This window comes from Taurulus bubalis (genome assembly GCF_910589615.1).
Source record: "Taurulus bubalis genome assembly, chromosome: 20".
Taxonomy (NCBI): Eukaryota; Metazoa; Chordata; class Actinopteri; order Perciformes; family Cottidae; genus Taurulus; species Taurulus bubalis.
The window spans coordinates 2,496,013-2,516,273 of NC_136608.1; the positions used below are offsets into that span (position 1 = coordinate 2,496,013).

The 20,261-nt window shown below is 45.6% G+C and overlaps 2 protein-coding genes across 2 annotated transcripts in view; one reads left to right on the forward strand and one right to left on the reverse strand.

Moving 5' to 3' along the window:
• Positions 1-572: 572 nt before the first annotated feature.
• Positions 573-3,879, reverse strand: nopchap1 (NOP protein chaperone 1). Its single transcript, XM_079236360.1, has 4 exons — positions 3,764-3,879; positions 2,825-2,899; positions 1,432-1,565; positions 573-1,314 (listed from the first exon to the last, which is right to left on the reverse strand). The coding sequence occupies exons 1-4, from the start codon at positions 3,822-3,824 to the stop codon at positions 1,132-1,134; spliced, it is 453 nt and encodes a 150-aa protein (XP_079092486.1). The 5' UTR covers positions 3,825-3,879; the 3' UTR covers positions 573-1,131.
• A 1,542-nt stretch (positions 3,880-5,421) lies between these two features.
• Positions 5,422-20,261, forward strand: part of slc41a2b (solute carrier family 41 member 2b) — a gene marked incomplete at both ends in the record, with an annotated part of 28,485 nt that continues 13,645 nt past the window's right edge. Inside the window, 7 exons of the mRNA XM_079235763.1 lie at positions 5,422-5,970; positions 6,930-7,037; positions 11,203-11,274; positions 11,769-11,913; positions 12,126-12,272; positions 15,902-16,049; positions 16,571-16,650. Of these exons, the coding sequence (XP_079091889.1) occupies positions 5,422-5,970; positions 6,930-7,037; positions 11,203-11,274; positions 11,769-11,913; positions 12,126-12,272; positions 15,902-16,049; positions 16,571-16,650 (1,249 nt within the window). The remainder of the gene's footprint in view (positions 5,971-6,929; positions 7,038-11,202; positions 11,275-11,768; positions 11,914-12,125; positions 12,273-15,901; positions 16,050-16,570; positions 16,651-20,261) is intronic.

Sequence of the window (20,261 nt, forward strand, 5' to 3'; positions counted from 1 at the left end):
TGTGCTGTCTGAATTCAACTCTTTTTGGTGACCCAAACTTTCTCAAGGCAATAGTTATTTGATGTATAATTGATGAATTAAAAGAGTAGGCGTGATCATTTGCAGCATTGAGGTATTGAATGTCTGAGAAGAACGCCGCCCTCTTTTCCAATGTCACTAAATCTAACTGAAGGAACAGGCACCCAGACATCCATTGACTCAAAATGAAAAAAGTGTCATGCGTTATAATATAAACATTATTTCCATCCTGTGGAGGTTATGGTGTCACTTGTTCAATCCAAATATTATAATGCAAATGATAGAGGACGTTAACTTCTAGAAAGTAACTCATTGTCTCTCTGGCCATGAAATGCAGTGTTTGATGCGTCAGTTGTTTACTTGTATGGTTTATACATTACAGCTATACCACTTTTGAAGCTTCCTACTGCTGGGTACAGCCCTACTCAAACCAAGCAGCTGAAGTGCAGCTTATTCAGTTACCTGAACTCCCAATAAGACTTTTCAAGTTGAACCACAAAAATAACACCTTTTTATATATAAACTAAATATTTTTAATACATTTCAAAGAGGCACAAGTAGCAACTTGTAATAATGATTTGTGACAAGCCATCATGTGTACATAATATAGTTTACAACATGATGAACAAAAGAGATAACTTGAACTAAAGAGTTCTGCCGAACCAAACCAAGTGAACCACATGGTTTTAATCATATTTCAGAGCCAACATGCTAGAGGAATCAACACATGTGGACGCATCAGGGCAGGTTCTTCCAGAGGACCACCCCGGGGCCTCGTGGAAGCACAAACTGTTCACGGCCTCGATCGATGCGAGACGGTTCAAGTGAAACAGATGCCCACAAACGAGGTGATCCGAACACGTCGAGCTCAATGAGAGGACCGCTGGCGGCCGGACTGGATGAGGTGATCGCAGCATCTGTTCTGGCTCTGAAGGCACTTATGCAGACCTTTAAATGTACAAAGCGATATATGGTTACGGGGGAAGACCTGCGTCTTCTGTGTGTCCGTGAAGTTAAATCCCTCCTCGCCCGAAGGCGGATGTTTGGGTCAGTTTAGTCCTCAGGAGGCAAAGAAACTCAACACGCAGCCAAAAGTCTGAGCGGCCAGCGGCTCTACTCTGCCTGCTGATGGAGAACCTGGATGTTGGCTTTCTTCTTCTTGCCTTTGTCTCCGGGTAACACGAGGTTCTGCTCCGTGACCTCGATCCCCCCGCCGGAGTCTGAGTCGTCATCGGAGTCCGAAGTCTCCTCTTCGGCGTCGGCTTCAGACCCGCTGAGCTCCACCAGCGCCACGTCCTGAAGGACAAGAGGGAGACATGGCTCGATCGAATCGTATGACACATGAGGGAAGGACATTCAACGTTCGCATCGGGGGTTCTCTGGTCCGCCAGAGGGAGGCGGACCGACGCTCACCATCTCAATGACCCTCTCCTCCTCCCCGACGTTCTCGATGTCAAAGTGCCCGGCGGGAGCGTCTTCCATCTGCTGCTTCAGCTTCTCGTTGGCCTCGGCCATCTGAGGCAGGAAGCTCTGCAGCCGCTCCAACACTGACGCACAACAGCAAACACAAAATGAATAAAAACACACATCATCACACCTCTGTCTCAAAGGGGGTCGTATAAAGGGATTCTTTTTTTAAAAGAAAGGGTGTTACATTTATGTATAAAAAATAATAACGTTTGTCGGCAGGGTTACTAACGTCAGCCTCCAAAAAGGTGACAACACCCTGACGTCACAAGAAGGGACGACCGATATCGGTATTGTGGGTAAAAACTTTTCCTCTGATTCAACAGACCCATGTTACATAAATAAATTAATATGCTGAGTTTTACTGGGCTCCAGAGATGCGCCCAAAAACCTGTCAAATGCAACCGAACACTTTCAGTGGTCGCGCCGGACATTCAACTCTGTGTGTGAATCTGAACCCTACCTCATCTTGAAGGAGCTTAAGAGACCTAAAGAGCAGTTTGCCTGTGGACTAAAGGCCAAAACGCGTAGCAAAAGCTGCGTTTCAAAAGAAATTCAAATAACTACTGTAAAGTAATAACTTCATAGTAAGTTATTAACACAAACATGAAGATAACTGTTGTGAAGTTTGCAGATGACACGACTGTCGTCGGGCAGATTACAAATAACATATTATAGAGAGGAGACCTTGCAGAGCGGTGCTCAGAACAACCTGCTGCTCAACGTCAGGGAAACCAAGGAGCTGATTGTTTTAAGAAACAAATGAGTCACCTGCATGTCTACTTCAATGGAGCAAGTTAACAGTGTTAAGTCTCTGGGAATCGGCATCACAACAACCTGACGTAGTCCTCACATTAACATCCTGGTGAAGAAAGATCGTAAACGGCTGTATTTCTTAAGAATAAATTCCCGTCCCAAGTTCTTGTTAACTTTTACAGAGGAGCAATAGAAAGCATCCTGACTGCAAACATTACAATCTGGTATGTAATGTTCAGGGCACAGGACAGGCGGGGGTTAAAACACCCAGAACATCTTTACCATCTACTGATCAGTGATGTTGGGGAGAAGAAGAGCTAAATGTTATTAAAGGACAAAACCCATTATAGCCACAACCTGCCCACCTGCTGCCGTCTGCAAAGACACGCAGAAGAACCGGCTGCAGAACCTCTTTCCTTTCCTCTGGCTGTGAGACTCCTTCACTCATCCTCCACCCTATGATAGTTGTGTTTTCTTTCCTATGAAGCACATTGGGACTAAAATATAAATGTACTCATGCCACCCCCGAAGAAAACCCTTGTAACTCATAGCGAGCCTGCAGGGAAGCGGCGTCCGGTCTCACCGCTGCTTCTCGGGACTCTCTCCGTCTGCAGGGCTCTGGCCGCCTTGGGCTTGAGGAGAAGCTTCTCACCGAGACCTGCAGCAAGACAAACAAGGATCATCCGTCACGACGGAGCCGGGTCTCCAGGGACCAGGATGGAAGTCACAATAATAAATGTGATAAAGTGTCTGAGGGAGAAGAAGCCCAGTGACAGCAGAGTGGCATTCCCTGACAGTCATGGGTCACAAAGACACACTGTAGACGATAGAAAAGGACATTTTCCTGTGAATGTGAAACCATGTGAGCGTCTCAAGAGAGCTGCACTATAACTCAATACTGTTCATCGAGTTCAAAATATAACTAGTTTGATCACTTTTGGATTTGATCACACTGTGACCCAATACATTTATTGTTATACAAATTAATTATTACAAACTCTGCTTAATTGTGCTAGAGGTGAAGTTCTGTCTCAGGTGCATCAATCGGATCTTTTCAGACTGATTGTGCAAACATAAATCAGAAAAAAGATCCATATTAATATCTTGGTGATGATTTACCCATATCATCCTAGTGCCTTATATATAACTATAGGAACTGTGTCTGTCTCTGACATTAATTATATAGTGTACAGGACGTTGATGTGAGTCATATTAAAACATTTTGCAAGCATAACAATGCCTGACATCCTATTTCTATGAAAATGTGCTCATTTCAAACATGACACAATTTCTCTTGGTAACTAGTAAATATGATTGCAGACCTTTGGGAATATTTACTTTGTCATTTCCAGCGCTGGTAAACACACATGACATGATATGGAGTTACATTAGATATGGTTTTAAACAATAAAACAATAGTGTGCTGCGGGCTGTAGTGAAAGCTAACACGAGCTAACTGTTGAAGCTAGCGCAGCTTCTCTCAGTCAAACTGTTTCTTCGTCTGTGATAAAAGCGTTCAAACCTTGTCCGCTCCCGCATGACAGCAGAGCCTGTGAACTCGTTTTCTTGATATTTATTTCCATTTTACAGGCGACAGGACCCGCGTCGCTATCGGCATGTGTTCCAGAGAGACGGACATCCGGGTTACGGGCAAGAGGAATATGTTGAAGCGCTGCTCCACACAGCGCCCTCTGGTGGCTCGGACGACTAATACACAGTTACACTATTAACACATCGTTATAACTCTTCGTTTAGGTGGAACCTATCTGGAAATATAACAAACCCATGAGCTTTATGATAAAAACTTTTTTTTAAAAACAAATCCCAACAATGCCTAAATGTGTTTGCGCACTACAACCAGATCTGCGCGAGGACTGCACGTTTTGTTCTGAGTGTAAAGCTTGTCGGTGGAGCAGGAGGTCCCACTCTCACTGGGTTTTGTTACAGCGAAACCCGTCAGACAGAGTTGACCCAATACAAGGGTTTCAAATCATCAACGTCACGTCATGCATCGCCACTAAGAACATATAGTGAATACAATCAATTATGACTCAATAAGAGGGACAACATCTTTTATTGTAAAGTTTCTAACAAAATGTGTCAAACGCATTTAACAGTACGTCCCACTATTTTCAAAGCGAAGCCGCTCATCTTTTTCACATAGACGATGTTTGGTGGTACTTCTCCGCTCTGACGCGGCTCTCTGCCTCTGGCTGACTGTCAAGAAACAAGACTCCCATCTCTTCTTCTGGAGGAAATGCCACAGTTCCAGAAAGGTAATTTATGAAGAAAAAAAAAATATTAATATGCGGTGACGACCAGAATAAGTGTTCTTTTCGTACATGTACTAGCTGCCTTTGAACGCCGCAGTCTCCCGGGCAGGGGAGTCGCGCTCCCTACTGTTTTGGTTTGTGCCCAGCTAACTAACATAGCACCGCGTTAGCTAGCAGTGTTAGCTCTATGCACACGAATACAACGAGCGTTCAACAGTATGTCCGGTTTCAGGGATGTTGTCAACCAGTTGCCGTCATATTGCGTTAAACGGAGGCGCTGCCATGACGTAAAGCTTCCGATACCATCATGGACAGACCAACTTTTGCATCAACCAAACCCGAAGTGATACGTTCCTGTTCGGGTGATAACAGGACCTCACTCTCCATCTTCACAACATCCGGAGGATGCACTCTGGCTATAGCAGCACAGTGAGGTGTGGACAGAAAAACAGAAAACAAACCTGAACAGGAGACAAAAACACATCTTAATGATGTAATGACTTTTAGATGCAAAAAGATGACGTGTGCACTTTTAATTTAAACTCCTGCCACTGATGCTGGCATAGAAGCTGCATGGACAGCTGCTCTGTAATCCACATGAAACAGCTGCTCCACATTTACAGCCTTCTGGTGACTGAATAACGTTTATTTTGTTCCTCTTCGTGAGAAGTGGCTCAGCTGTTCCATGTCATCTTAAATATTGCCTCATGCCGCATTTCCCTGTCCCCCCATATCCTCCCTCCTCTGTTATCTGTCTCTGTGTATTTCCCTCAGGCCGGTGAGTCTCTGAATCCAATTTCCAACATGGATGGTGCGTGTCTGAACCCCTTGAACTGTCTGCCGTTTTTTTCACACTGCTCTCACGCTGGTTGACAGGAAATGAGACGCTGCGGCCTTGCGCCACACCATGAGTGTCCAGAGTCTGGGAGGAGCCGTAGGGGATTCCCTGGGCTCTAGCCTGACGGTGCGTATGAGCGGCGCTGGCGGAGGGTGGAGTGCTCTGAAACCGGTTTCCTCTGGGCGGATCGCCTCTCTATTCCAAACCATGGTTCCCACCGGCTACACCAAGCTGCAGGACGAGCGGCTCGCCATGGTGGACCTCGGAGCCAAACCCGAGGCCGCCTCGCTCCAGAACGGCTACAGACAGGAGACGTCGCACGTAGAAGGCCGGCGGCTCCTGGACCGGGCCTCTCGCTCCTCGGTGACTTTATCCGACTGTGGAGACGGAGGCTATTCCGAAACGGAGCCCATGCTGGCTGAGAGGAGGCTCTCTGCGGAGGAGGCAGACGAGGAGGAGGAAGAGGAGGAGGAAGTGGATGAGGAGGAAGGGCCCAGATCCACCATGCAGAACATGCCCAAGGAGTCGCCGCTGGCCATGGCGCTGCAGATCTTGCTGCCTTTCTTGCTGGCTGGATTTGGAACGGTATCAGCTGGAATGGTGCTGGATATCGTGCAGGTAAGCTGAACCACAATGCAACTATTATCCAAAGCACAGCCAGCACCGCTGAGAGCGAGGGTGCGGGTGGCATTAGAGGCTAATTCCAGTTGATCTGGATCTTGTTCTCATAGCTGGGGGCATTGTTTCATCAGTTGTGATAACACTGTGCTCAGAGAAGTAATCAGTGAGATGTGGCAGCGTGGCGTCACCTCAAGAACAAAGTCTGAAGGCCCAAACTGATCACTCAGAGAATCAAACGGCTGTAAAGTCTCTTCACTTTTTAGTGCCGCCGGAGTTAAAAAAAACTTGAAAGTATTGCAATATTTATGTATTTGCCGCATTACAGTTTGGTGACGTTCCCATTTCCGTATTGGAGTCTAGCAGGCACGTTTATTACACTTTCCCACATTGTATAAATACACACACATTTAACTACGCACACACAATTACTTATGTCCTCATGTTCTCACTCAAATAGAGCGTCCCATCCATCCATTATCAGCCGCTTATCCGGGGTCGGGTCGCGGTGGCAGCAGGTTCAGCAGGCCGACCCAGGCTTCCCTCTCACCCGCAACACTTTCCAGCTCATTCTGGGATCCCGAGGCGTTCCAAGGCCAGCCGGGAGATATAATCCCTCCAGCGTGTCCTCGGTCTTCCCCGGGGTCTCCTACCAGTTGGGCGTGCCTGGAAAACCTCTAATGGGAGGCGTCCAGGAGGCATCCTGACTAGATGCAAATAGAGCGTTAATCCATATTTTTAACATTTGACAACTTTTTTTATTGAACTTCTGCCAGGATTCTCCACCGCTCTTTAGACTCACTAACTGTGCATTATAGTCCACGGGGTCATTGGTGCTCATGCAAATGAAGGACTTCCCCTTATCTAACAGACAGTGTTTTAATTTGACTGTCAAACGGCCGAGTGTGAGTCTAAGACTGAACCTGTCGCCCTGCTTTTCCCCCGCGTGTCACCCGCAGCACTGGGAGGCGTTCCAGTACATCACGGAGATCTTCATCCTGGTTCCTGCTCTGCTCGGCCTCAAGGGAAACCTGGAGATGACTCTGGCCTCCAGGCTGTCCACAGCGGTGAGACACACACACACACACACACACACACACACACACACACACACACACACACACACACACACACACACACACACACACACACACACACACACTTTCAAAATGGCACACTACCAGGGAGGCATTTTTATGTCCAGTGTGAAAACTCAAGTTTTTATGCTCGGTTGGAATGGATTCAGCTTTTGTCACTAAAAGGTTTAGGCGGTAAATGCACTTTGGCCATAAATGAATGTATTTATTGTGATGTGGCCAACAGTACACAGACGTCCCATATATATATTCTGCTGAGACGGTTTTAACTGGCTATAGCTGAATTGAATGAGCTACACGGAGGACAACAACAACAACAACTCCTGAAGCGTTTCCTCTCTGTCGCTGACATGTTACGTTTTCCAACTTGTTCTTGTTGTAATTAGATGGCTGGAGTCCAGCGTCTGGCTGAATGGATTCTGTTTGGCTGCTTCTTTTTTTACGCCACAGCTTAGTCGACAGAAAGTTTATTTATGTTATTGTGTTCCAGCCGGGCGGTCACATCGCTTCTGCCGAGAGAAGCGGACGCTGAAGCGCTTTAAAGCTGCATTCTCTCTGCTGACCATCAGGGGGCGACTCCTCTGGTTGTATGGACGTCTATGAGAAAATTACTCTGCTTCTCTCATGTGGCTCAGTGTTGGAGCGGGGTCGTACTTCAATCAGAGGATCGGCGGTTCGATCCCCGGTTCCGCTAGTCCATGTCGATGTGTCCTTGAGCGAGACGCTTAACCCAAATTGCTCCCGTCCGGCGTGTGAATGAATGTTAGACCGTCCTGATGGGCGGTGGCCCTGTCATCAGCGTGTGGCTGAGTGAATGATGACACGACGTCTCTAATGCCAGAAGAGTTGGGAAAGTCAATGCACAGACGCGAAAATTATCTTTTTCGCAAGTATAAAGCAGAACTAGAGGTTATTTCAAAGGTGGATGGCGGAAATAGTAACTGTTTTCATGGAGTAAAGCCACAGAGATATGCCACGCCCCCTTTCTGCAGTAAAAAAGCAAATTAACCACATAAGGTCGAGCGGCTAAAGGGAGGCGAACTCGGCATAAGTCACGCCTCCGCATTCCAAATATGGTCATGTCCGGTTGCCAAAATCTGAGACCGCCAAATTGCCGAACTCGAGGCTTCAACACATCAGTTCACAAACCAACGCGGCCCCGATGGCCACGCCCCCTCTTAGAGACCGCCTGTGGTCCCAGCCGGCCTCACAACAGCAACTCTGTAGCCAAGGAGATGTGTGATGTCATCGTGTGTTTGTTTGAGTGGCGTTGCATCATTTCTTTGTGGCGGTGTCTCATCTCCACAGACTCTCTGCGTCTCGTCTGTAGCGTCTTCTCCTCCGTCAGAAACCTGAGTTTCTGTCGTCTTCTCAGCTCCAGTTCTAATCGCTTCAGGGAGTAAGAATGATTTGTGCGGCATCTCCATTGGATTTTGGTGCGAGAGCTCTGCGGATCAGGAGATGGTGGAAGGAATCTGCTGATGTAGCAGAGTGAAGGCTGGTTTCCTGTAGAGGGAGGGGACCGGGATAACCAAACTTTCAAGACGGCCAAACTGCTCGAAGCCTCCCAGAGCAAACAGTGGGAACAACAGACGCCCGATGGAAAATCATAATTCCTTTCCCTGCGTGTGATATCCTGTAAAAACAGCGTCATAAACCTGTGTGATTGCAGCACCTCATCCAGCCGGTGTTTGTCAGTGTGTCCGGGACGTCCTGAGCTCTGCAGAGGAGCAGAAGCAGAAGAGTGACGGAGCAGAAAGTCTCTCTTTGTTTTGTGTGTTTTCACTGGCTCTCCCGTCGGCCTCCTCCGGCTCTCGGCACACAGGCTCCACATTGACACGGCGCTGTGTCAACACGGACAGTGGAGCGCGCCGCAAGCACATAATTGCTCTGCGGTGTCCCAAAAAAAAGCTGATTGGTCTTCGTGTTCATGTTCTCCCACACAGACGGGCAATGACAAGATTCTTGTGAAAAAGATGAAACCTGTAAAGTCTAAAGGCATGTGTATGCATATTAATAAAAAAATACAGCTCAATATAATTTATGTGGAAAATCTGCAAAACGCAATAACTCAATAAGACAGACTGCAGTCATTTAGTACTGCACTTCCATAAGGACACTTCTTTTTTTTTTTTATATATTCTTTTTTTTTTAAAGAGACAAATACAATAAGACAAACATACATACATGGAACAAAAAGTTGGTCACCTATACATTTATGCTGATGGTACACTGATGGAAATAAATGTAAATTTACCCAATAACAGATCAGTGGTGATCCTGTGAGGTCGCAAACACAATCCATTTTTCCCAATGCTTCAAAAATGTATCAAACCGTAGATTCAGCGAGAAAGTCATTCTCTCCATATTTTAAACATCAGTTCCAATATCTGTCCAGTCAGTCTCTGTTGGAGGCTCGGCCTGCAGCCATCTTCGTGTTACAGCGTAATATCTTTAGCAAATATTTGTCTTGCACCAATAGGTGATCTGCGATATTGCCCAAATAAACAGTGGAAAAGGAACAGTCAAATCCAACTCCAAAAACAGTTTGTATTACTTGCATTACCACCTGCCAGTGTGGCGGAATGGCTGGGCAGCTCCAGAATATATGGATCTGCCAGCTGTTCTCCACATTTCCTCCAACATAGACCCCTTCCTACCTCACCTGTTTGTATACATTTTAATTTGGGGGTTATTTAATATCTAATCAGATTCCGCCAACAGAATTCCCTCCAGAGACCCGAGCCGGTGGAAGTGGACTGCACAGAGCACATATTTGACCAGTCCTCCTACATGTCCAGATTCTTTCTCCCATTTTAATCTAACCTTATCTGTTGAGTGTTTTCTACTGGATTGAATACTTGAGTAGAATTTTGAAATAAGTTTCCTGTTGTCCATATGTCAATAAATATATCAATTAAATTGGCATCACATTTCTCCTTTGTTTTAATCTCCTTATTAAAGTAGGTCCTGATTTATAAGTACCTAAAAAAATAAAAATAAAAAAAAATCCAGTTTTTCTAAACCATACATCTCTGAAATTTTCTGAAAACTATCCAGTTCTCCCTTTGGTGAAATTGAACAGTAAGAAGTGATGCCAATTCTGTGCCAATGTTTAAACCTCCCATCAATCCTTGCCGGCTTAAAGTCCGGATCAAAAGCGACCCATCTCAACAGTCTAGACCGTCTTTCAAATAGTGGTGATCTACATTCCTTAAACCAGATTCTAAGAGGAACTTCCATAAGTACACGTCTTCTCCCCTTTCACAATAAAAGCCCTAAACATATAATATTCACAGTCCGGCGTTCTGCATTTCCGTGTTTTGTTTATTCGCCTCCGGTGTGTTAAGGCCTTCAGTCCCAAAGCATGGTCACTCTCTGAAAACATCAGTCCTACATTTCCCATAATGCAACTCCATAGTGTCTTCCCTGACTACTACACCCAGCCTTTCAGACTCGATGAGGTCGGTTTGCGTCGCAGTGTTTCTTGTGTAATATTGTCGTCTTTAAGTTCAAGATGACATTTCTATCAAGTTTAGACGAAGCTTCTCCAGAGCCACACAGACTTTATACCACTGCCAACCACGACTACCGTACTGATCTTCATTTAGACGCAATGTGTTTCGTCCTCAGTCGAGTAGCAGAAGATTATTTAATATTTGAGCAATTTAAAAAAAAAATCACCATTTGCAACTTCTCAAATGAAATGATTTACAAGAGAATGACATCATACGATTCAACCACTAAAACGGACAAATCACACTTCAGCCACTGGACCTCAGTTCAATGAACATGTGAGGAAGACTCACGGGAACCTGGGAGCTGCTGGTCTGCCGCTGTACGGATCTGTTACTTAGTTGAATTGAATTACTTAGTTAGGTGTTGTTGTGTGACTTTGTTTTTTTTAAAGGGTTAGTTGGATCCACCAACCCTCACACAACCCCACCTCAAAACATCCAAACTATCCCTTTTAATCTGTTAGCTGGAGTACCCCTTTAAATTCCTGATAATCTGGTGGACTCTGGGTAACGGGGCACCAGAGGTTTCAGGCCATGAAGGGGCTCATAGAAAACTCAAAGAATGTTACCAATTGTGTTTCCTTTCTGCTCCTTTTCTTTATTCTCTCCTGTTTCAGGTGAATGTGGGCAAGATGGATTCTCCCATAGAGAAGTGGAATCTCATCATAGGCAACCTGGCACTGAAGCAGGTAATGGCTCCCATTGAAGCCTCAACCCATCTCCATGCACGTGCAGCCATTAGGATGGAACCATGTGGTTTAAATCAATCTAATCGTATCATATTCATGTAACGCCATGGATGTTGTGTGCAGCTCTCACCACTACCAGTGGGTGAGAGGTTGGATCCCGGTGGGCGTCGGCTCAGACTGTTTTATTGATATCTCTGTCTGTAGTAAGAGTACGTTCTCTGTTAATCATCTACCCACACTGACAACCTCGTAGGGGTTTTGTACGCAACAACAACACACGTCAGCAGAAGTATTATGTAATGGGTTAGTAAAAACCGACCTAGACATGACGTTAATTACAGTATTTTACCTTCATGTTTATGTGGAACTTGACCTCGCATGAGTAACCCTTCTGCTGATCCTGTGAGCACTGGTTGTGTGTTTTTCCACACGCGTAGGCATGCTTGTTTCCCCCCGCTCACTAAAAGCCCAGCAGTAACCCCCTGTCTCCCCAGGTCCAGGCCACGGTGGTGGGCTTCCTGGCCGCCGTGGCAGCCGTGGTTCTCGGCTGGATCCCGGAAGGGAAGTTCCAGATGAGCCACGCTGTGCTGCTCTGCTCCAGCAGCGTGGCCACGGCCTTTATAGCCTCCATGCTGCAGGGTAAACACACACACACACACACACACACACACAGTGACAGCTGAGGACCGGAGCTTAAAATACACTGTTAACTCTGTTGCTGTGGAGAGGCTGGGTCACTTCTGTCACAGCTTTTGTAACAAAGAAAGTTAAACACGTCTTCCTTTCTGATTGACGGGTTGTTTGATGTCTGAAAGTCACCAGCAATGTGAGGCCCGCTCTTTTTCTGTCAGGTTTCATCATGGTGGGTGTAATCGTGGGTTCAAAGAAGACGGGCATCAACCCAGACAACGTAGCCACACCCATCGCCGCCAGTTTTGGTGACCTCATAACCCTGGCGATCCTGGCCTGGATAAGCCAGGGCCTCTACAAGTGCCTGGGTAGGTGATCAGCTCCTGCCATATATATATATATATATATATATACACACACACACACACTGTATGTATAGCTGAATACTGCTACCCAAGTATAGATGATAGGATTTCTATCATTGTTGCTCAGGTTAAACGCTTTATAAGACATGAAGAAATGCATTCAGAGAAGGAATGCCACACAACTTTCTTTTATTCTCTAGGTTAACTTTCAAGTGTAAAATATTGACGAACCTTTTCCAGCTCTGGCTAACTCTCCGCTCGCACCATCATGTGCAGCTCTCAAGAAGGACAAGAGGGAAAGCGAGACAGCGCCCTCGTTGAGAGCATGCTTTTTTTACTTTATTTATACGTCAGCTGGCGACACGCGGCCTCTTGCTTTGTGTGTCTATCAGAATGGTTTATTTGCCCGGTATGTTGAACATACGAGGAATTTGACTCGATGAAAGGTGCGTTACAATAAACATCAACATGGAATAAAACAATAAAAATATAATAAAAACGATAAACATAGTGCAATAATAGATAACTATGGTAAATAACAAACAGATAACAGTACTTTAAAACAAGTATATTTATAAAATAAAAGTGGCAAGTGTATTTTAATAAGAGAAGAAAAGATGTGCCATGGTGTTAAAAAGAGTCTTGGGGATGTGGGAGTCAGTGGGAGTCAGTGGGAGTCCTGGTCTTTGTTGATGAACTCGACTGCAGCTGAAAGAAACCGGTCTTGTGGCGTGAGGTCTCGGTCCTGATGGACCGCAGCCTCCTGTCAGAGGGAAGGGACTCAACAGTTTGGGTTCAGGGCGACGTGAACCAACTAGCCAACAGTTAGAGATGCAGGCGGAGAAGAAAGGCCCTCATTTCTATCACCTTTCTACTGAGTTTGTCATAAACATTGTTGTACACGAGGTACCGCAGACGGGGATTGATGGCTTTTAACCCAAACTATATACACATCATCACTATGGCCTTGCAAAGAAAAATAAACGAGAATAAATCATGAAATCCACAAGCAAACAGACGGACAAAACACCAGAGAGGAACCTTTCTAGTTAAAACGGTCCACACATTGCACATGAATCATGAGACGGTGGATCCTCTCGTCCTAGTCTCCACTCATGATACGCTTTGGATTGAAGACGAAACACTTTGACAATCACTGACTTTGGTGCGTCTCCTCTCTGTGAGAAACAGGTGGAACGTGGTGGGACACTTCCTCGGCCGGCCAGCAGGGGGCCCTCCAGCCTCGCTCTCGCTCCTCTTGCAGAACAGAGCGTCCCTTTTGTCCTCACATTGCACATGTTTAACTCGTCGCACCGCCTCGCGTCACTCAATCCGGCGAACAGCGGGACCGTTTCCTCTGGAAAGAGACTCCGTCTGTCTGATCGTGTGACGCAGACGCTCCCCAAGTGAAAGGAGCAGCTCACCGCCGTGAGCTACCTGTGTTAAACACACCTCAGATTTCATATTTCCACCGCGGGGCGTCTGGCTGTGTCACTCCCGGGACAGTCGGCCCTGTTGTTCAGCCACGCCGACACTTTCCTGATGGTCAGTTTAGTCTCAACCGATCTGAACTCAAGCCGCGTGATTATGATGGCAAAATGGGGAAGATATGGTTGGCATTAAGGCCAATAAATAAATCTGGTTGGGTCTAGACTCAAATACCGAGTTAAGCTGCATTTCATATAACAATCACATATCCTTCTGTTATGACGCATTGCCCAAAATGACAAATAGAGAGGACATTATCCTCTGTGTAATTTCTATTTTATTTTTTCACCACATCATTACATGCAGACATAAACTGGCAGCCGTCTGCCGAAAAGCAGAAGAGCTCCAGAGCCAGATGTCTGGAGGAAAGCTTGTGTGCTAATTTATTAAACAGAGAACTTAAAGCAGCAATACTTTGACAAAAATAACATAGATTTGCAAAGTGGGAGTGGTTTCTGTCATTCAATGATGTCCTCGATGTTCCATAGAAACACACGGAGTCTCTTGGATAGTTTAAGGATGTTACAGATGTCATTCCTGGCCATCAGGTTGAATTCTTTCAGCTTTGTTTCTGAGAGCCGTGAGACTGAACCAAAACGAAGAGCTGAAAGATGCTAAAAGGGGGAACTGCAGAGTTGGTGATCATTCTTTGTTGGTGCTCTGAACAAAATAAAAACATATAAGCAAATAAAATCAGTGACATGTTGGAATAAGCCGTGTGGTAAAAGTGAGTTTTTAGAAGAGATTTAAAAGAGCAAACACAGTTTTGAGGTCGAGTTTGATGTCCTTTTGAAAGTTTTGTTGGAAGAAAAACTTATTTACTCTCAATCAGTTACTGTTTCACTGTTCTATTAATAATCATATGTTCTGTTTATTAATCATATGCTGTGTAAAGGCGTGTGACTTCTCATTGAACTCTCATGTTACATCTTACATATGAACTGGCAAACTACTTGATAAAGTCAGGAGACCGTTAGTCTCTGAAGAGCATGCAGTTCCTTGTTATCACATTACAAGCCGATCTAAAGACGTCAAATGTATTTAAGATCGTCTGTGATTGTGTGACCAATGTATTTAAGGGGAAGAGCAGTGCAGGATGCGCAACTCAAATACCGTGTTGTGTTGATCCTGCTCCTCTTTGCAAAAAATAAATGTCCTGATTGTAAGGTTTTACCACACGGTGTCGAGTTCTCTGGATGTCAAAAAATGGAAGAATGTAATTTAAATCCTGGCAGCAGGGCTACCGGATGGCAGGGTGCCAGAGGTGCATGTACACAGTTTAACCTGGAGTAGACCCTCATTGGAGCGCGTCTGATCGCCTGCTACTGTGTGAACGCTAACTCGGTGTCAGGTTCCCGGTCACCGCGGGTCGATCTGGGACAAGGCTCCGCTCTCAGCTCTGCATTTAAGGTCCCAGGGCCCGCCGGGGCCCATTCCAACAGGAACACTGGGACAGTTCTGTTCTCGGGTTACGAGAGCAGCGATGATGAATCTGGGACTGTTTCCTAATGACGGTTATTTAAGCGCTCGGAACCGGACCCCGCGGGAAACATCTGGTGGAGGCTCTGCAGGTGCTTTCCCCTAATTGATTTCTTTCAAACTAGTCGTGCTATTTTGTAGTTTGAACAAAGAGTTGCTGTTGTAGAGAAAGAGAGCGAGAGGAACCTTCCATGTGTTCCATGCTCTGCATTTAAAATGAAATAAAAAAGGTGTATATATATTTGCGTGCAGCGTTAATAATTCAGTTATCGCAATTTATGGGGTAAATATTCATCACAAAAGCACCTGAAATGGCCTCAGAGCAGGTTCTGCATTATCCGGGGTCCTTTCTTGTTTCAGGGCCAAAATATAAACATATGGAAGTTGTAGGTTGGATTATAAAAAAAATCGCATTTTATGTCCTTTTTAGTCATGTCAGTTAAAATAGTTTAAAAGGTAAATATTCCCAAATAGATGCATTCCATTGAACAGTTTATTCCGGGTTGTCTTTGGCGCATTGAACATGTTTGTGTTCCTCAAACTAAGTTTCTGGGGGGAAAGAAAGTATAACTCTGGACCGCACCGTTTCCCCAGTGCATGCTGGGAAGGGCTCCAAAGCGCCACCCGGAGAGGAAACATGAACGCCGTCTCTCCCTCTTCTCCAGATACCTACCCGTATGTGTCGTCGCTGGTCTGCGCCTTCTTCATGTGTCTGACTCCTCTGTGGATCGTCATCTCCTCCAAGCACCCGGCCAGCCGCACCCTGCTCTACTCCGGATGGGAGCCGGTCATCACTGCCATGGTCATCAGCAGGTGTGTGTGTGTGTCACTGTGTGTGTGTGTGTGTGTCACTGTGTGTGTGTGTGTGTGTGTGTCACTGTGTGTGTGTGGCTGTCTAGTCTTCAAAGGTGGAAAGAACTGCTATTCTGCGTCTGCAACTCCCGGTGTCTGGATGACTCATCCCCCTAAACAAATTTGCAGCACCCGAGCACATGCACCCTCGGGTCCCCTTGAGCCTGGCAGCCTCACTAATGCAGCCAGTAGGAAGGGAAGACTTCTCAGACAATAAACGAAAGCATTTGCACACCATGAGTTGAAAAAAAAAGAAACCATTGAAGCTCTTAGTCGTCACCACTCTGCAGCTGATGAAGCATTCCTCGTGGCATTTATAGATAATTACACAAGTTCACCGTGGACATCGTTTAGATGCTCCGTCTTCCTCTTTTCATGCCCTCACACACACACACACACACACACACACACACACACACACACACACACACACACACACACACACACACCAGTTAATCATCTAATTATGTTGTGCTTTTCAGCATCGGAGGGCTCATCCTGGACAAAACGGTGTCTGACCCGAATCTGGCCGGCATCGTGGTGTACACGCCGGTTATCAACGGTGAGTCACGGTGTTCAGCTCCTTGTTCCGCTGTGAACGGCTTCGAGGTGTCACTGTTTGGATCGCCCCGGGGGGAACCAACGGAGGTTTTGATACAACAGCTTCCTAAGTCCTGGGAGATTAGAGAAGAGTAATACATACGTAATGAAAGCTTGTGTAGTCAGATCGCTCTAATCCCATACGGTTAAGACTGGAATGGATCCTCTCCTGAGAGTTTGTGTTCATGTGTTCACGCAGGTCGTTGGTGAGGACTCCTGTATCTCTACGCCTGTAGAAGATATACACCGTCTGTGTGCGTGCTAATTTAAATGCTTTTCTTTTGATAAAGGCCCTCGCGATATAATGAAGTCATGAATCGAGACGTGACGTCATATTTACAGAAAACAGATCAGTGCAGATTAGGTTTTCTTCTTAACCCTCGTGTTGTCTTGGGGTCAACATGACCCATCAACACACATGCATATACACTCGTACACAGGTCATTTTGACCCAAGACAACGGGAGGTTAAACACACTGTCATCGGTACTTCGTATCGGCCAATATGCAAGTTTAGGAATCGGGAAGGAAGAAATGTTATCGAAACATCTCTCCTTATGGGTAATTTAAGACGTGATATCCCAGGAAGAACAGACAACATTAAGCATAACTCTGACTACACAGATGAAGAGTGCTGGTGGGAAGTGAAACGAGTGCAGTGGTTAGTTGAAAGCTTTCTTCAGGACATTCTGTCCCATTAGGCGGCAGAGAAACCCCTCAGTGTTATTCTACACAGCAGATGGCAACAAGCTGTTTCACGCGGGGTTTCAGCTGCGGAGAAACTGTTGCTCCTGTTTGTCTCTCCCTTTTGCAACGAATGCAGAGTTTGACCCTTTGGAGCTGAGATCCAGACAAAGTGTTTACACACAAGATGGATGACGCGCCGTCGAGTCTATTTGTCTTGTGCTGTGCGGCTCCCAGGTGTGAATTAATGTGGAACCCAAAGAAGTGCCGATGCTCCGTCAACAGTCTGATTAATGAAAGATACTAAATAAAGACTCCAAGTGCTCATCAGCATAAATGAGTGACCTAATGAGACAGTCTGTCTGTCTCCGCTCCATAAACTGGTGCCGTTCCATTTCCTCTTGCTTCTCCCTCCCACTGCTAACGGCTCAGCCACGTTTGCCAGAACCCGGCACGGCCACAACAAGAGATGAGCCTTTAATTAAGCGCCATTAAACACATTTAACGACATAGGATTCTGACTCTTAATTGGTTTCTGCGTCGAACAGCTGGAGGACGTTTTTACGCCAGGAAAAAACGAGTGGACTTTTTTGTGTGTTTTCTTTCAATCTTTGGATTTGCAGCATTTTCTTCAGCGGGCGAGGTGGGGGCGCTCGTGTCGTTGGGCTTGATGAAAATGCACCGAGGGTCCTGTTCTAATAAAAGAATGAAATGAAAGAAAAGGGAGACGCGTGGAAGGAAGTGTGTGGATGTTTGATTAGAGAGGAGATGAGCAGCGCGCGAAAAGAAAAGGCGGGTTAAACGAAAGGTAGAGGGAGAGAGAGACTTTCTGTACCAACACTGGCCTCTATTAATTATTTTTAATAGATTATTTCATGCAATTTCCCCAGAGATAGAAAGTATCTGGTATGTTTAATCCAGGTGTTGAGGAAGCCTCTGCCAGTTAATTTCCTGTTGCACTTGTCCATGTGGGACCAGCCTCTGCAGTACAGTGTGTCACACCAGAAGCTGGTGTTCTCGCCTTTATTTAGATTGTGAATTCAGCTCCAGGTGTCATCATAAAAAGCTTTGATCCGTCTTTCGGAACCTGCAGGTATCATGTTATGTTATGCGTCATCGTCAGTTCTCACCAGACGGCACCCGGGTCTTTAATCTTCGCTTGTCATCTTCTCATATTTGTTTGTTTTAGGATAAGGTGTCTGCCTGTTTTGCATTCCACTTCCACCTAAAAGTCATTAGTTTTCTCCCCCCCTCTTTTTCTGTTCATGTTTCTCTTCATCATATTTTATCTGCGTTTGTTTTATCACGTCCTGATAATGGAGCCGTTCAAATAAACAAACTGAACTCAAAGAGGAGGTGAGCCCCCCCCCCCCCCCCCCGAGGTGCTAGAGCGCCCGGCCCCGTTCAGCCCCCGCCTACCGCAAACGTCCTCAAGGACAAAAAGCCAGAAAGTGAAAATCCATGCACTACACAATCATTCTAAGAAAAATAAAAAACATGTTTCGGCTACAAAGCAGTTCCATCAAATCTATTTCAAATGCCAAGTGTTCGATGTTTTTGGGTCCAGACTTTTTTTCTGAGGTGTTTGTCATTGAGGAAGTGTGGTCATAGTGATGCATTCAAAACAACAAATATACCCTTTGACATGTCGCAGTAGGAAAAGCACAGGTGTAAATAAAAATACATTTAGAAACTAAATGTAATGATGGCTGGATTCCATGTATCTGTTCTGGGACGGTCTAACAGAACAGAGTCAGCAGACACGCAGTCCCCAGTATATGTCTGCGCTAACCGATCGATAGGAAAACACGTTTACTCAATTAGCCGTTTGACTAACATGCACTAACACAATGACACCACACCAAATACCTTTCTCCATTTTGTCACTTTCAAGTTTCTCTGCATCGTATTCATCAGTAACGGCATGAATTAGATCCACGCGCAGCGCTTACAGCTGCTTCCCTCGGTTTATTTCCTTCTTCCAAAACGGGTGAAGGACACCAGGAGCTAAAGCTAGGAGTTTTCACTCAAACAAAACCATGACTGGTGTGTTCACTGCGTGCCAAAGGAATCTGTGTACACCAGGACAAACTGGCTCCTAAGTTACCACATGACCTATCGCTGAAAAAACATTTTCTTTAAACAGAGACTGGTGCAGCGCTCACGCCACATTAACCATTACATCACTTCAGCTAAAAACTACCAAAACACTGAATCCGTTGACAGCCCGGCCCGTTGGTAACCAGTCGGCCAACGACCACGTCCTCCTCATGTCACTGATTGAGCAGTGTAGATAACAGACACTCCACCGTCCTGCTCTTATTACAGACATGTGAACTCACCACCGACACATGCCCGGTGCTGCGCTTCGTTTCACGGCGGAATGAAACGCTGGACTAGATATTTGCCGTTGTTTTTGGCCAGTACAATTATAGATGAAACGCTGAGTTACGAAGATAATGTATTTCCAAAAATAAAGAAGCTAAGATGCTAAATGGGATTGTTATCATAGAATAGGACACATTTAGGGAATCGTTGCTGTGTAAACCATCCAAAAAAGGGTTTGTAGAATTCTACAGTAAGTCCCAGAAGAACCCACGTTTTTGAACAAAGTATATGTTCAAGAATAATGGAAATTGTTAAAAATGTATGATTAAGGGCTGCACAATATTGGAAAAAAACTCTTTCTTTTGAAGAATCCTTAAAGTGTTTCTATCCAAGAATCCTTATTAGGGAGTAAGTGATGTTGTAAATGATGTATGAAAGTGCATATTGTGTATCCTCCTATGAGCATTGTAACATGGGTACATGGCGTTTCCTGTGTCTGTAGGGAGAGGCAGAGCGTGAACGCTCATCGTGAAGTTGTCTGCTCACTTGGCCCCGCGGCAGA

Coding starts and splice junctions, on each gene's coding strand:
- nopchap1 (XM_079236360.1), bottom strand. CDS start 3,824: ATGGAAATAAATATCAAGAAAACGAGTTCACAGGCTCTGCTGTCATGC. Junction 2,900..3,763: donor GTCATGCGGGAGCGGACAAG/GTTTGAACGCTT, acceptor GTCTTGCTGCAG/GTCTCGGTGAGAAGCTTCTC. Junction 1,315..1,431: donor AGGAGAGGGTCATTGAGATG/GTGAGCGTCGGT, acceptor CTTGTCCTTCAG/GACGTGGCGCTGGTGGAGCT.